At 38.9% G+C, this 15,478-nt stretch overlaps 1 protein-coding gene across 1 annotated transcript; it reads left to right on the top strand.

The window, feature by feature from the left end:
• Nucleotides 1-5,975: 5,975 nt before the first annotated feature.
• Nucleotides 5,976-14,076, top strand: LOC110068949 (uncharacterized). The gene is made up of 3 exons (XM_020776368.2): nucleotides 5,976-6,448; nucleotides 8,555-9,754; nucleotides 12,859-14,076. Exons 1-3 carry the CDS (start codon nucleotides 6,325-6,327, stop codon nucleotides 13,155-13,157), a joined length of 1,623 nt encoding a protein of 540 aa, XP_020632027.2. The 5' UTR covers nucleotides 5,976-6,324; the 3' UTR covers nucleotides 13,158-14,076.
• The last annotated feature ends 1,402 nt before the right edge of the window (nucleotides 14,077-15,478 follow it).

Genomic DNA, 15,478 nt, shown 5'->3' with positions numbered 1-15,478 from the left:
CTAATCAGCATGATAATGTCATGAATGAGATACATGCACCTGTCTGCATGTATTTGCGTTTTCTGGTTATCATCAGTAACCTTTCGCTCGTATTATTCCAATATCCTAAGACCCTGGCTCTTTATGCAGCGCTACGACTGGCTCTTTAGCAGTTGAAATATAGTTTGTCGCTTTGTTTCTAGGTGTCAAGCAAAACAAGCGATGTGTCGCCTTGAAGGATCGCCGGACACAAAATGCCGCTTATAACGTGAAGTTGGCGCTATATTTGGTATAAGAAAAATCGGATCAGACTAGGGAAAATCTTTACTTCATTTTGAAGCAATCACTTCTGGAAAGGTTATGTATAATTAGGGAGAAAAACTTGGATCTCTGTATGACGTCTCGTGCCGTGTGACTCTGTTGCTTGGATTGAAAAGAATGGCTACCACGGCAAGAAGAATCGGGCTATCGACCCGTTATGGAAGAAAGACATCGAGGGAAGAAGACAATGTTAATACAAGATCAAGAAAAATTAGTTCTGGGAGAAAAATATCAAGAGAGGAAAATATCACTACCTCGTTAGCGAGAAAGGTATCTCGAGGAGTAAATGACGGTGAAATTTATTCCTCCGTGGACATTAAGTGCGAGACATCCCGAAATAATGAAACGACAGCAAAAGTATCAGATCGACAAGGTTGTTGTAATGTAAGAGGGATCGGCGACAAACCCAGGCGTAAAATATCCGTGTTCGCTCGACCGGAGTCACTTGAGAGAAAAGTTAATCCACAAGGTTCGCAAACAAGATGGCAAAAGTTTTTGATGCGATATGAACCCGTCATACTATCGACTTTAGTTTTCTTGATTGTTTCTGTATCTATTTACATCGTATTCGTTGAAAGGCAGAGTTTGTTTTCAAAATAAGAGATTTAGTCGATGATTAAAGCCTCTGAACTGCAATAAATGGTAATAATTATAGGTCCCCCAGGGAGTGAATACTTACGAAGAATAAAATGCTAAATGTGATATTCGAATACGAGTAAGTTTATCTACTGCGGGTAGGTAATGAAAAATAGCTTTAAGTTTGAGGAACTGCTATAAAAAAATTCTGGTAACCGGAACCAAAGTTAGATGCTTAAAACTTTCGGACAGAATAAATATCGGAACATATGGTCACAAATCTGAATCTGAACAACCCATGCCATTTAAAAGCAAGATTTTTTTATGCGTTCTCTTTTTTTTTTTTCATTAAAAATGATCGAGCTAATTCTCGAGAGTTGACAGGTAAGCCGACCGACTGAACAAACAATAACATATAAAGTATACCGAATGTCATGATCCATAAACTGTGTTCTGACAAACTGTTATATCAGGTTACATATCTTAATTACCGACGGCATGAATTATTCGAGGACATTTAAATTTTCGCCGAGGATAAGCGTTAGCGGCACATCGCCACTTTATTGCGACAGAAAAGTAATTCTAGTGCTTCGTCCCGGTCGATTTGAGAGAACAGGGCTTCTTGTCCCCTCTGTCAATGGGAGACATTACAGAATAACCATATCAACAATTGCTAGAACAATATCAAACGGCAAAAGGTACTGTTTATATGATGATTTCGTTGTTACGGCTGTGTCCAGGCCAGCCAGTTATACTCAAGAGAGATTGGTTACACCTAGAAGGCCCCGTCCGCAGCTACACCAGAGAAATTTGAAAACGCAACTTTATGTCTACGTTTAGGCCTAACGTCCACACTAATCTGTCACGAAAACGGAGCTTTTCGAAAACGATGACGTGACAATAATCAGGTGATTTCCCTGACCGAGTTTACCACAAATCCAAAATGACCGGTGATTGGTCCGTTTTCGAGTCTCTCCGGCGTAGTGTGGACGGAAAACATTTGATGTGTTTCAGAGTGAAAACTCCGCTTTCAATTTTTTTCGGCGTAGGGTGGACCGGGCCTAAAACTAGCAAAAATTGAATTTCTCTTGGCTGGAAGTATCGGTAAAGGTTCTGACCAGAAATTAAATTAGATATCAGTTTGATTTTTATAATATTCTAACAACAGCTCCAAGGGTTCGAGATCGCAATTCAACCCAGCAACCCAACCTTGACCTAGCCGGAGAGACTCTGGGCTCGAGGACTGGGAAAGTTCTGATTGGAAGTCCGAAAATATCTGGACTTGCGATTGAATTGCGCATGGAGTTGCTGGTGTTACATTTCCGGCTTCCGCGTTTCCGCGTATTCCATTGTCCATCATCACTCGAGAGTCACTTGTCTCGTCAAGCTCGAACGGTAACGAACGATGACTTCCTCAGGGTAGGAAAAAATATGAGCCAAAATGGAAAATATAGAAAACAGTAAACTGAAAAAAACAAACTACTTGGTTCATCTCACAAAGACACAAACGGATTAAAATGCTCCCGGCTGACTTCAGGTCCTAAAATAAACCATCCACAGAAACCCCAAGGACAGTTAGCTAGGCATAGCTTGCCTCACAGTCAGCTCTAGATTGCTTGTAGTCCGTCACACTATATATTTTTATGACATGTTCGGCTGGACCGCAGGCCCGCTAGTAAAACATTTCTTTTCTGCAAAAGACAGTATAGTAGAGAGTGGTGACTAGTCTGAGAGACCTTTTTTCCCCTCTCATTTCTTTTCTTTTCTTTTTTTTTTTTTTTTCAATCCTTGGAAGTAGGAACAAATTCCATCTTTATCGATCACCTGATCACGAAGGGTCTGTCTAACATAGGCCTAGCTACAAAAATCCGGGGTTTTTTTTGGTTTTTTTTTTTTTTGAGATTTTTAGACGCTGAAATTATTTTTAGAAAGTCTGGAGATTCATAGAATAATTGAGCAAGTTCAAGGATTTTTAGAGTTTTTAGAGCCAAAAAAGTCTTTAACTGCGTGAAAGAAAATATTTAGAAATAGGAATTAGATAAATAATGTTTTTCTAGAGCGGTTTTCGCTTGAGTGTCGAAAATAACTGGCTTTCCATTTTCTAAGCTACACGATTGGCTTAAAAAAACTCGTGCCACGTTTTGATCTAATCAGATGTACAACCAAATCCAATTGTGACGCGTTCGCACAGATTTTCCCGCGCTTCGCGTCAGCTACATGTAATTACTTCGAATTTTAATTGGTTTATTGGATTGTCTGTGTCCTTTATGATTGGCTAGAGTGATTACTTTGGTTTTGGTGTTACGACACTCAATTGAAAAGCGCTCTATGCGCATTCAGGAACTATATAAGAGTGATAAGAGTCCTCAGTCATGCTTTATGCACAGCGGTTTTACCATTCAATTAACTTTTTTCCCACAATTGCTACTAATCTCGCAATCTGACCATGATTGGGTAATTTGCCGTTGTCGATAAGAGTCGAGACAACGCTGCTCGCGTCAGTGTGTCACGCATACCTTTTTCAGCTCGCGCTCTGAAAAAAAATTCTTCTTTGAAGCTGACATTGTGCTAAAAAACAAATCGAAATGTGATTTAGCGTAGTCTGTACTCTTTTATAAAATAACTGAGCTACTACGCGCGCTCTCGTTGGTCGATAGGTGTGTTTAGATGAGAGTGTGTAAACACGGTTGTGACGTTTTAGATTCGCGCGTATTTTTGAGAATTATTTTATAAAAGCAATAGAGTACCTTTTCCATGTTTACATAGCCTCATCTAAACACTCGGGGGGTTGGGAGAATTCTCCAAAGTTATGCAAACCCTCGACTACGTCTCGGGTTTGCATAACTGTCTCGGATTCTCCGAACCCTCCTCGTGTTTAGATGAGGCTATGTAAATACGGAAAAAGTGTTCTATTGCTTAAATCGACAACGATACGAGTCATCACAGCGGTCAAAATTTGTTGTGAACTCACTCGGCTGCACCTCGTGAGTCCACAACATTTTGATCACTGTGATGACGCGAATCGTTGTCGATAAGAGTACAGGCCACGCTAAACCACATTTCGATTTATTAAGGTGATTCCCTAGTAAAAGAACCCGATGAAACTTGGTATGCTGTTGTTACAGGACAAGAGGATGTTAAAAATATATTAAAAAGAGGGGGTCAACGAGCTTGTTTTCACGCCACAATGCTGACAAACACGGTTATTTAGGTGACTTTTGGTAAGCTCCGTGCGCAACAAATAAGCTCGAATATTTTTCAATGCCGCGTGTTATATCACACAGTTTGACCTTCTTTAATTGTTCATTTATCTACGTCCCAGAAAAAATGTCTTCAAATACCCTGCATTTTTTTTATCCTTTAACAATCTCGTTCCCAGAGTCTGCGTTCCCCTTGACCAGCGGTTGGAAAACGAGAGCTCTGGGAGCAACCATTTCAGGCATGCGCCATAGATGCAGACTGTGCAGTGAAACCGGATGGGCAGAATCACCAGAATTCGGTTATTTCAAAATGGTTGCTCCCAGAGCTCTCGTTTTCCGACCCTGGTCAAGGGGAACGAAGACTCTGGGAACGAGATTGTCCTTTAAAGAAAAAATAATTTGGACATGCGCTGTTGGGCCCGTTAAGTCTCTCTCTCTCTCTGTAGTATGTATTTCATTTGTCAAAAAAGTAGCCATAGATTTCCGCTAATTTTTTTCTCAGTTATTGAGGATATTGTTCTCATTGAAATTATGAAATAAAAAGTGGGGGTCACCGTGCTCGTTTAAGAGAAAAGGAGCACTTATTTCGCTATCGAACTTAGGTTGAGGGAAATCTCTTACGTTTTGTACACACACGCGTTCATGTGCACACGCTAATGACGCGAAAATTGTGCGCAGTAGGGATGCGCAATGCAATCAAGGCGGAAAAAAGCGCCCTGTTGCAATACTAAGGAATCACCTTAAGGTAATTCCTCTGAAATAAAAGTGACAATAGATTTTTGTTCAAACTTTGTCCACTGAATATTTGTCATATGATAACTTCAATTTTGAAATAAAAAAGGGGATTGCCCATGCTCATTAAGGAGCACTGAGGCATTGAAAATGCCCCATTTTGGCATTATTTAATGCTTATTATAAGAACGCATTCCCAGTAATTGTAACATCTATGTGAACCCAGACTCATAAGAACACGCATTAAACTACAGTCAATACATTGTGTCGGACACAAATAAACATTTTAAGTTTGATTCAGGCAGAAAGTTAAATCCTTGATTAAAAATTTGAACCAAATTTCTTGACGTGGTTACCGACTGCAAAATAGAAGACCACAGTGTATCTGCTATTTTTCTTATTTATTCAATTTTCAGCAATAGAAATTAGATCAGTCTTTTCTCACGCAAAGCTTGTGATTAGTTGATTACATTGACTGGAAAAAAATTGGGATGTCCGTGCTCGTTGGTGAGCTAAAGCCATTTTTCAACTGACAGAGCTCAATATCAAGGCAAATCCGTCATGTTTTCAATATGCGCGTGCACGAGCGCGCGCTAATGACGCCATAAATCATGCGCAGTAAGGATGCGCAATGCAAATGTGAGGAATGACCTTAATTAGTTTATTTTAACCACTGATGAGATTTTTAGATGCATTCTCGAGATTTGTTGGAAAATTTTTGATATTTTTCGTTTCAATGTAAGACCAATGTAAAATTTTGAGATTTTTAGATCTTGTTTTGGAGATTTTTAGAACTTTTTTGGAGATTATCTGGATGGATTTTTAGGCGATTGTAGCTAGGCCTACTTTTCCCTTCCCAGCGTTCCCCGCGCGCTTTCCATTCTATCAGCCTTGTGCTCGTCACGCAATCTTTCGTGAGGCCATGTTGGTGTACCAAACCAAACCTCTTTTCTTAATTGTGTATTCACTTTCTTTCGTTTATACGATGAAAGATATGTATTAGGTAAAAATAACAACTGGCCTAACTATTAACTATTGTCTAACTACTGCCTGCCACAAGTCGTATTGCCAGTAGCTTGCATACCAAGAGTCAAAACAAATTACCACATTACATTGTAAAGTTGCGCGCGCTTACGTAAGCGGTTTCACGGCTGCCAAGCAACCATCCACAAAACGAAAAATAATGCAAGAATCAATAAGTGACCCGTTATTTCATGCACACCGATCAAGTGCCACGAACTACATCCTTAGAAGCCTTGCGGTCGGATGTAAGAAACTATCCTGTCTGTAGGACATCTCCTTTTACAGAGCACAGAAGAAAAGCTGCAGACAATATCAACCGAACAAAAAGACTCTTTTTGTGCGACGAGATCAAGAATTGCACAAATTCCACTGTCGTGGCCGAACGGTGATCTGTCTCTGTGCAGACATCCGTCACTTATTTAGTCCACATTAGCTTTGTTGCTAGCTTGAATGATTGGTATTTCACAAGCAGTTCCCTGAATTAAAGCTTAAAATGACGGAAGGAAATCAAGACGACGCTACTCAACAGCTGAACGAAGACAAAGAAGCGGACGAAAAACCGGTTCAAAACATTTCCGAACAAGGGACAGGAGATAGCGTCTTGCAGCTTGCTTCAGGTAATAACTTATTTATAAGACGTTTTCAAGTGTCTTAGATATTGAATATGTATTCGATGATCTATTATGTAGAATTGAGAGGATAGTAAAAGCCCGATATCTCATCTTTTTGGCTGCCTTGGCATCGTGCACCAATTAGCTTACATCTTGTTGTAAAGGACGATTGTAAGGCTTGCGTTGTCTCGCTCTGTGAAAAGAATTGCGCTGTTGCTATGTCCATTGTTAAGCTCAGCTTTAAACTCGATGTTGTTGATCAGAGGCTTCATGAATGGATAGTAACTGCACGAAGCGAATTGTAGTCCTAATTAATAATCATAGTTCTACGACCGACGAAAATTTTATATGCATGCAAGCTACAAATTAATTTTATAATAACAAAATAATGAACTCATTAATTGATGGAAATTTTAATAGGGTGACAATGGTTTTACGATGTGTACCTGACACATGATGACAACATTTAGTGTGTGACTCATGAAAGGCAGCTCAAACACACACGAGAGTTGTGAATTTATGAAAAAGCCATCATTTAAAAGTAGCTGCATGTACAGTGGAACCCCATTAATCCGGTTATCAATGGGCCACAAAAATCTGGCCTTATTAACAGGGTGGCCGATATTAACTGGGTGGCCATATTAACAGGGTTCTTTAAGTAAGATTTAGCAACTGACTGAGCTTTTGTGCAGGCCAGAATAAAGTAGCCATATTAACGGGGTGGCTGTAAGGTGGGGCTCCACTGTACATGTTAAAGTATTTGTGACATGTGAATTTTGTTTAAAGTTCTTGTGTGAAACAGGATAACAACCCCTCTTTGCTGTCCTCCTTTGAGGATAGTGCCTGTGTTTGTTAATGCAGGCATGTTCTCAGGGCTCAACTTTCAGGAAAAAATCTTGGGCCCTGAGCTGGCCCCTAGTTTTCAGATTTAGTCGTTAGCATAAGTATTTCAGTGAAAAGCATGACAAGTTAGTCGCCAGTCAAAAAAAATTAGTCACATTGGCATTCCCAGCGGTCGCAACATCGAGCTCTGGTTCTGTGCATCATGTGCGTGCTTAAGGATTGAAACTGACAAAATCAACTATGCTACCAAGTGCACAACGTAAAAGAAAAATTTTCCATGGAACTCCAGAATAGCAGCATATCACTAAGTGCTAACAACTGCTAACAGCTTGCAGCAGAAAAACCATACCGTAAATCCTCGAATTAGTGCCCCCCCCCCCTCGAATAAGCACCCCATTCAAATAAGCTCCCCTCCTGTCAGCCAAAATTTAAAATAAGCACCCCCCTCAAATAAGCACCCCCCTCCCCTCCCCCCATTTTGTGGACGAGTAATGAGACAACAAAGGATGTATAGTTTTTGTCGTGTAGTATTAGATTTGTACATTGTTTCAGTTTGTGAACACACTAAGTTTAGAAAAAAAGTACAAGTACTAACAGCGCTGCGATTTAAACTCAGCTTTTTATATCGATAAACGGCTTATGGTGCTGTTTATGCAGATATGATGTATTAAAAAATGATCGTGTCAGGCCACGATTTGGGTAAAATTTAATGAGCGCCCCCCCCCCCCCCTCGATTAAGCACCCCCGCCTTGGGCGCTAATTCAGGGATTTACAGTATCTACTATTCAGAGAAAATTATATTGAAATCAAACTGTAAACTGCCAACTGGAGATGACACAGTGCAAGCATAAGACAATTGTAAGAGATGCAAATATTTGACTTACTGGGAGAACAAGAGGAAAAAATGTTATGGACTCCAAAAGCGATTTCAAAAGATGAAAACAACTCTAGAAAAGTGTGAAACTTACCTCTTTTTTTATTTATGAAATTGAAATGGCAAGCTTATTCAACACATGATTAGTTTCTGTTTGATCACAAAAGTTGTTTCTTAAAGACTGTAACCGACATTACATCAACAGCGCATGCTAGTTCTGTGTTTCTACTGTATCTAGTTTCAGAAATGTGGCTTTTAGCAAATGCTTTCTTACAGGGTGTTTTCTGATATCTTTTAATTACATTTGATTATAAGGTTTCCAGAAAAATTGTAATGTTAGGGTAGTAGTTTAAAGTCCCTGCTACATCTTTTAATAATAAGTTTCTTTGCAACAGGGGTGCCAGGAGATGGTGATCATCCAGTGCAGGAGCAATCAAAGCAGGAAGATGAAACTGAAAAATTGGATCAGAGTAAACCAGAAGATAGTTCTCCTCAAGAGCCCACTGCAAGTGAAAGTGTCCCAGAATCACAAGCAAGTGGGGAGCCTGTGCAAGTTGCAGATAGTGAAACTCCAGTTAACAGTGATGAACATGTACAGAAAAAATCTGGGGATGAGAAACCAGCAGAAAGTGAAGGATATACCGATAATGCAGAAAAAGGAACAGAAGAAAATGGAAAGCCAGAAGATACCAGCGATGGTGAGGAGCAGCCAGAAATACAGCAAGCCGAACAAACAGAAGAGGGAGGAGAGAGAGTACCACAGGGTACAAATGGGAGTATGGATCAGGTGGCTAGTGAGGAACAACAGGGTAAAGAAAAACCAGAAGGACAGTCTGAAGAAGCTCAGAAGGAAGGAGATGAACAGCAACAACATGAGATACCAAGTGCCAGTCAGGTGGAGCAACAAGAAATCTTGGCTCCAAGCCAAGAAAAAGGAGATAAGCCAGCTCAAGATGAAGGAGAAGCTGAAAAACCAGCTTTGGAATCTGAAAGTCAAGAAGCAACTGAAAAGCAAGAGAGTGAAGAGGCTGCAGGAGAACAGGCAAAGGCAGAGGCCAATCAAACGGATGGAGACACAACTAAAGAAAGCTCACCTAATGAAAACAGCCCTGAATCTGAAGATCAGTTAACACCAGATGAGAGTCAGGCTGAAGCTGCGAAGGACAGTGAAGCTGCAGAAGAAGGTCAGAAAGTTGATGATAGTGTGGAAAAACCAGACACAAAACCTGATGAAAGTGAAAATGCCCAAGAGCATGAGACTGTAGAGGCTGCATCTGCAGAGAGTGAACCTGTTACAGAAAGACTGGAAGAAAGTGCAGGAGAAGTTGACAAACCAGTGGAGAGCCAGCAACAGGTTCAGTCTGAAGCTTCATCTGTATCAAAGCCTGCAGTTGTAGCAGCAGGACAGGTTGCGTCTTTACCTGCTGATGAACCGTCACCCAAGAAACCCGATGGGGTTCAAGAAGAAAACAAGAAATTGAAACAGGATATTTTCATTATGAAACAGCAGGAGGATGCATACAGAATCAAGGTTCTCAGTTTGGAGCAGGAAGTAGGAAAGTTACGAGCAAGGAAAATTGATAACAGAAGTCAAGGTGGGTAAATTTCACTGTCTTGCGACCCAAACACATGATTACTTATAATATGGTAATGGTAACAAAATTCTTGTAGTAGAAGTAGCCTGTATCATTTATGCATAATTATATTGTGGGAGTTATGTAAGGAGTGATTTGTGCATATGACAGAATGTGTAGTTCCAGAAAATATCCATATGGATATTTTCTGAAACTGTGCAATTGAAAATTTTTTTTTTTCTTAGATGTGGAGGCACTGCCCAGGTATAATTTAGGCTAGAGTATATAACACAGTTTTGCTTTTAGGCTGAAAGTGATACAGTGTGGTTTCGCCAAGTTCTGGTCTGAAATTTGGTATGATGTGTCCGGGACCACAAGAGCATATCACATGCTTGTACAATACTAATCTTGTAGTTAAAAATCTTTTCATCAGGCTTTTTATTTGGAAAATAGGGAAAAAGAAAGCAAACAGGGTATCCCCCAAAATTCATGATTTTGCTGTGATTTGCTAAGTACAAAGCATGAAACAGCCATGTTTAAATTTAACAGATATTGAATGCAGAGGTGCCCAAGGTCTGAAAATGGACACAGTAAAAGATAGTGAGGAGTGCCTTATACCCCTGACATTGTTTATCTTTCCCAACTGGTTAACTTAATTCAAATAATGCTGGCAGTTTTCACTAGGCTTTCACACATTTGCACATTCACTAGTTAAGCATACATGGAATAAAATTCCTTGCTTTTACTTAACTTTGACTGAGTAGAATATATTGAAGAATTTCAACAGTGACATCCCAAAATTGTTCTAACTCTGTAAATTACAAAAAGTTTATATAATGGTACAGAACAGTTTTTGTTGCCAAAATGTTTCGTGATTTATGGCCATTAGTGTTCTTAACTTTTTTAGCAAGTAAAACTTTAAAACTTTCTTTTACTTCTGAAATTGTGTATTAAAACCTACTTATGACTTAAGAGTCACTTAACAACAATTTCAAATTGAGTCGTTTTGCTTTTGAGGTGCATCAGAAATTTGAATCCATTCTGCATGGATAGAAATCGTTCCCAAGCCCGTCAGACACACAGTAGAGGTATAATAAATATCTTACTAACCTCATTTTTTTGGTCCATACTGTAAGTTACGGATCTTGTTTTCCCCTTCGATTTATGGCCCGCACGCTTCGCGCTTGGACCATAAAATGATGGGGAAAAACTCGCTCCATATCCTATAGTACAGCCCTCGAATTCGGTAAGAGGTATGTAGCACTACAGTAAGGACACTTGAACTGTGAACACTTGATTTGTTTTGTACATTTTTTTGATGACTATAGAATAAAGGCTCGTCATGATCATATCATGTACAATTTTATCATTTAAAAAAAAACCCACTAAATTATGTTATTTAAAGAGGAAGACACATCAGCCTTAGCAGGTTTTCATGCAGGCCCTCTATCTGGGTCAAATTGGAATTTAGAGATGTTGATTTTTGCAGAGGGAGGAAAACCGGAGAACCCAGAGAAAAACCCTTGGAGCAAGGCGAGAACCAACAACAAATTCAACCCACATATGGCACCGGGCAGGAATCAAACCCAGGCCACATTGGTGGGAGGCAAGCACTCTCACCATTGTGCCAATTGCTGCTCCCGACTTGTTAAAAGGATGAGCCCAGATTCTAAAGTCACTAACAAAATGTACAAACAAATAGAGTGAAACCTGTATTAAGTGGACACCCTTGGGACCCTCACTAGTGTCCACTTAACAGAGGGTGTCTGCTCTAGACAGGTTCAATAATAATAGTTAATTATTAACCCTTTTGTAACACCGTATAAGCTGAAAGACTGTTCATAGCAAAATGTCCAGTCAGTCAAAGCATCAATCTGGAATAATTCAGTTATCTTTAGAATGACATCGCTGAACAATGTTAAAGGAGTCTGAGCTGAGGTTTTAGAAGTAAAAAGCCCTTGAAGTGTCCACTTATGCAGGTTTTTTGCAACAAAATAGCTTAATATTGGTGTCTATGTCCCCTTAACAGAGGTGTCCTCTGAATGCAGGTTTATTTTATAGTAAATGTGGGAGGAAAATTTAGGGACTCAAGCTGGTGTCCACTCAATAATATGGGGTCCGCTTAAATTTCAAGTTGCTGGTTCATTGATATAATAGACCATAATTTGTATTCTCGGTATCGCACTGGAACTAGCTTGCAACTGAGGCTAATGTGGGGAGTCTTTTCAAATGCAAATGACATTAATGTGTTTTTAATGATATTCCCTGCATGAGCCTCCATTGCAAGCTAGTGCCAGTCCAATACCGAGAATACGAATATGGCCTATTGCAGGTTTCATTATGGAATGGATTTTTTTTTTTCTATGTGGAACACATAGAAAAAAAAATCCTATGTGACAGCTTGACATTTTGAATATTTGAATAATTGATTACAGTAACTGTAAGTTTCATTTTTGAGGGGAGGGCTTAAACGTTATGAGGTGTTTAGAATAAAAGGCTGGTACAACAGCAGGAATTCACAGTTGTTAATTGTTATGTTTCTCAGTTTATAGAAGACTTGGCTTATCATCCTCAGAGTTTGTTACAGTTAGTAATAGTAAAGACCAGGCCCCAGTTGTTTGAAGGCTGGATTACTCACCGGATAAACCGCTATCCAGTGAATTAGTGTTAACAAAACAAACCACGCTATCTGCTGGATAGCGATTTATCCAGTGGATAGCGTTATCCACCTTTTGAACAACCCAGGCCAGACATAAGTTCCTATGGGGCAATCAATATTTAGGAAGACCTTCCACCTTTCTCAAAAGACTCAAGTGTGTTTGCATTCAGTTAAAGCCACATAATCAAAACATATCTCGCTGCCAGACCAAGAAACAAAGTAATTTTCCCTTATGCATGACACTTTTACATATTACATGTTACATAGAACTTAAATTGTACTGGGAGCTAACAAGAAAACCAACTGGCTAATTGAGCTCTGCAGCTCAAACTGTAATTTTAATATGCATGTACATGTAGATAGAAAGTTTTCTTTGTGTGTCATTTTTAGATGTAAAATACTTATTTAATAACTTAATTAGTTATTTTTAAGGAACACTTATCCACTTTTATCTGCTTTTTTTCAGATTCACTAGCATCAGATTCAGATAGTTACCTAAAACAAAAGTTGGGAGAAACTGAGAGGGAACTGGATGCTGCAGAAAGGAAAGTAAAGGACTTGCAGCTAAGACTGAAACGCTTTGCTAAAGATGATCAAATTAAGGATGAAAAGATCTTCCAAATGGAGAGAGAAGTCAAAGAACTATCTGACCACATCAAAAAGTTAGAGCAGTCTCTCGCAGAGTCCAAGAGAGAAAACAACAATAACACGACAGTACAGGCAAGCGCAGATAAACAAGACTCCAAAGTTTGTGTGATTCTCTGACTTTTTGCAGTTCATATATTTATTTCTATTTATTTTTTAGATATTTGAATTTTTATACGGTTGACTTGGCTAAGGTTTAGGAGATATTTGCACAATCAAGCAATCTTTTATTTCTTGTCTACATTGTATTTTAATATATTTTTGAATATTAATTAATATATTGACAGGACTTGTATTTAACTTCTATGCAGTGCTACTTCGTGCTGAAAGTTAAAACTCTCTGAATGACTTCTAGACATCATAATTACTTTTGTATCATAGGTTATGTCGTTGCTTAGTTGAGAATGGTGTATAGAGAACACTTTTATTTAATGTTTTTGTACGTTATATCTGATTGACAGTCATATTTTTTGTACAATTAAATCAGTTTTCTCAAATTTGATGAAAAAAAAATGGCTGAAGTGGATTTAAGGAATGAAATTTTACAGGAGTGTATTTTTGATAGAATTTGAAATCATGTTTCAGCGGCTTGCACAAAACACACAGCAATGTCCATTTGACAAAATAACTTGAATGAAATTTTTTCATGTGCATCTTCAAAGATAATCAAGTTTCTCACCTAAACTAGATAACCACAGTATATGTTAATAGAAAATTATGGCTCAAAGCAAATGTTCTTGTATTTGCTATCTTCTTTATGGGGAGAGCTATAGCTGAAGGTTAAACAGTCCTTAATTTAGCCTGACTTTTTAAAATCATGAATAAGGGTAATTCCTAAAAAACATCAGTCTACATTTTCATGCACAGCTGGTAAGTCATTCTCTGTCATTATAATTGATATGTTGAGAGCTAGCACACAGTTAGCTACCATAACCTGAAAAAATGGAACATCGGTAACATTTCTAGGTCCAGATCCACCTAGCAGTAAGAGAAACATGTACCACTGGGGTGTGTGAAAGTAAATTGTTATTTCCACAAATGAGTTGGTGTGTGTGTTTTTTTCTTTATAAATAAATCATATCTTGCAGTTCCAAAAAATATCCTAACCCACCCCATGAGACATGGAGGCACCTTTTTACTGTCCTGTGCATTGGCGATGAGTCCAGATGGACGGTGCAGAGGTTTTTCCCAGGGGTGAACTCCCATGTAAAAAGGACAGGGGTGCTCGTCGGAAGTTTCGAAAAGAATCCACAAAAGGTACCAAGATCCTGCTTCGTGGGCGTGGCTTGAAATATTTTCACCCGTAAGAGGTACCAATTCTAAAACAACACATTAAGGTGGCCGAACCCAGTTTTCGCGCGCGCTTTTGCTGATGCAATTCAGCGCGCGCACAAGGATTGTAAAAAAACAAACATGCCGTCAATACAGCGATCATTTTATTTACTCAACACCTGCTCTATCTGCGTTATTTTTCTCTATAATTGAACGCAGTGTATTGATGGCTTTAGTCTTTTATTACAAAGATATGTTAGAAAAGGTAACGATGCAAAGAACCCAGCAATTCTCAACTCTTTCTTTGTTACCGAAAGAACCCAGTTAAATGCAGCGCATGCGTAGTAAGTCAAAAAATTGCGATTGGATGAAAATTGCACTCTCGGAAATACGCCTATTACTGGAAAACCACTCATTAGAATTTCACGAAATTTGGCACGAAAATACTTAAGGAAATAAGTAACTGGTGTATTGAAAATAATTGAACTTTAACAAAGGAAATTCTAGATATTCCAGTGAACCTTCAACAAGGGATAATTAAAGATCTCTGTTAAATTATTAGCAAAATGGTGTTAACTTGTGTGAATCGTTACAAGCTTGTTGCATGCAAATTATAAAGAAAATCTAATGACTAGATTTTCTATAAATAAACAAAACCGATTTTAAAGGCCTGTTTATATTTATTCATGTTGCCATGGCAACGGCACACACGTCAGCCTAACCATCAAAAAACCAAAGTTTGTGTTGTTAACTTGCTTGCTGCCAGTTTTGGCGATCGAGGGATCAAGGGTTTAGATAAAAAGGTGAATGAAGAGAAGTATCAAAAACTGTGTTCAGCCACCTTAACTGACACTTAAAAGCCATAAAGATGATTGCCTTGAATACCTTTACTTGTTAAGTGTATGAAAGCACTGTCTTGAATCTCTTTCCTGTTTTTAAATATAAGTTGTTCATTGTACCATAAAAGGTACTGCGAGAGCTCCGGCTGTGGACCTTTTGATGCTGAACGCCCTAAGAGGTACCATAACCCCTAGAGGGTACACAGAGCACCCTAATCCTTGTAATATTGGAGTCCCCCCGGGAGTCGTTTTCGCAATTTCAAAAATGCTTTGTCTACCCCTCACAACCACCCTTCTTCAAACCTGTATATATATTTTAAGGATGGCACC

Source organism: Orbicella faveolata, unplaced genomic scaffold, assembly GCF_042242905.1.
Source record: "Orbicella faveolata isolate gen_17 unplaced genomic scaffold, um_ofav_v1 contig_48, whole genome shotgun sequence".
In the NCBI taxonomy this organism is placed as follows: Eukaryota; Metazoa; Cnidaria; class Anthozoa; order Scleractinia; family Merulinidae; genus Orbicella; species Orbicella faveolata.
Note: the sequence above shows the minus strand (reverse complement) of the source record. Positions and strands in the feature narration are given on the sequence as shown.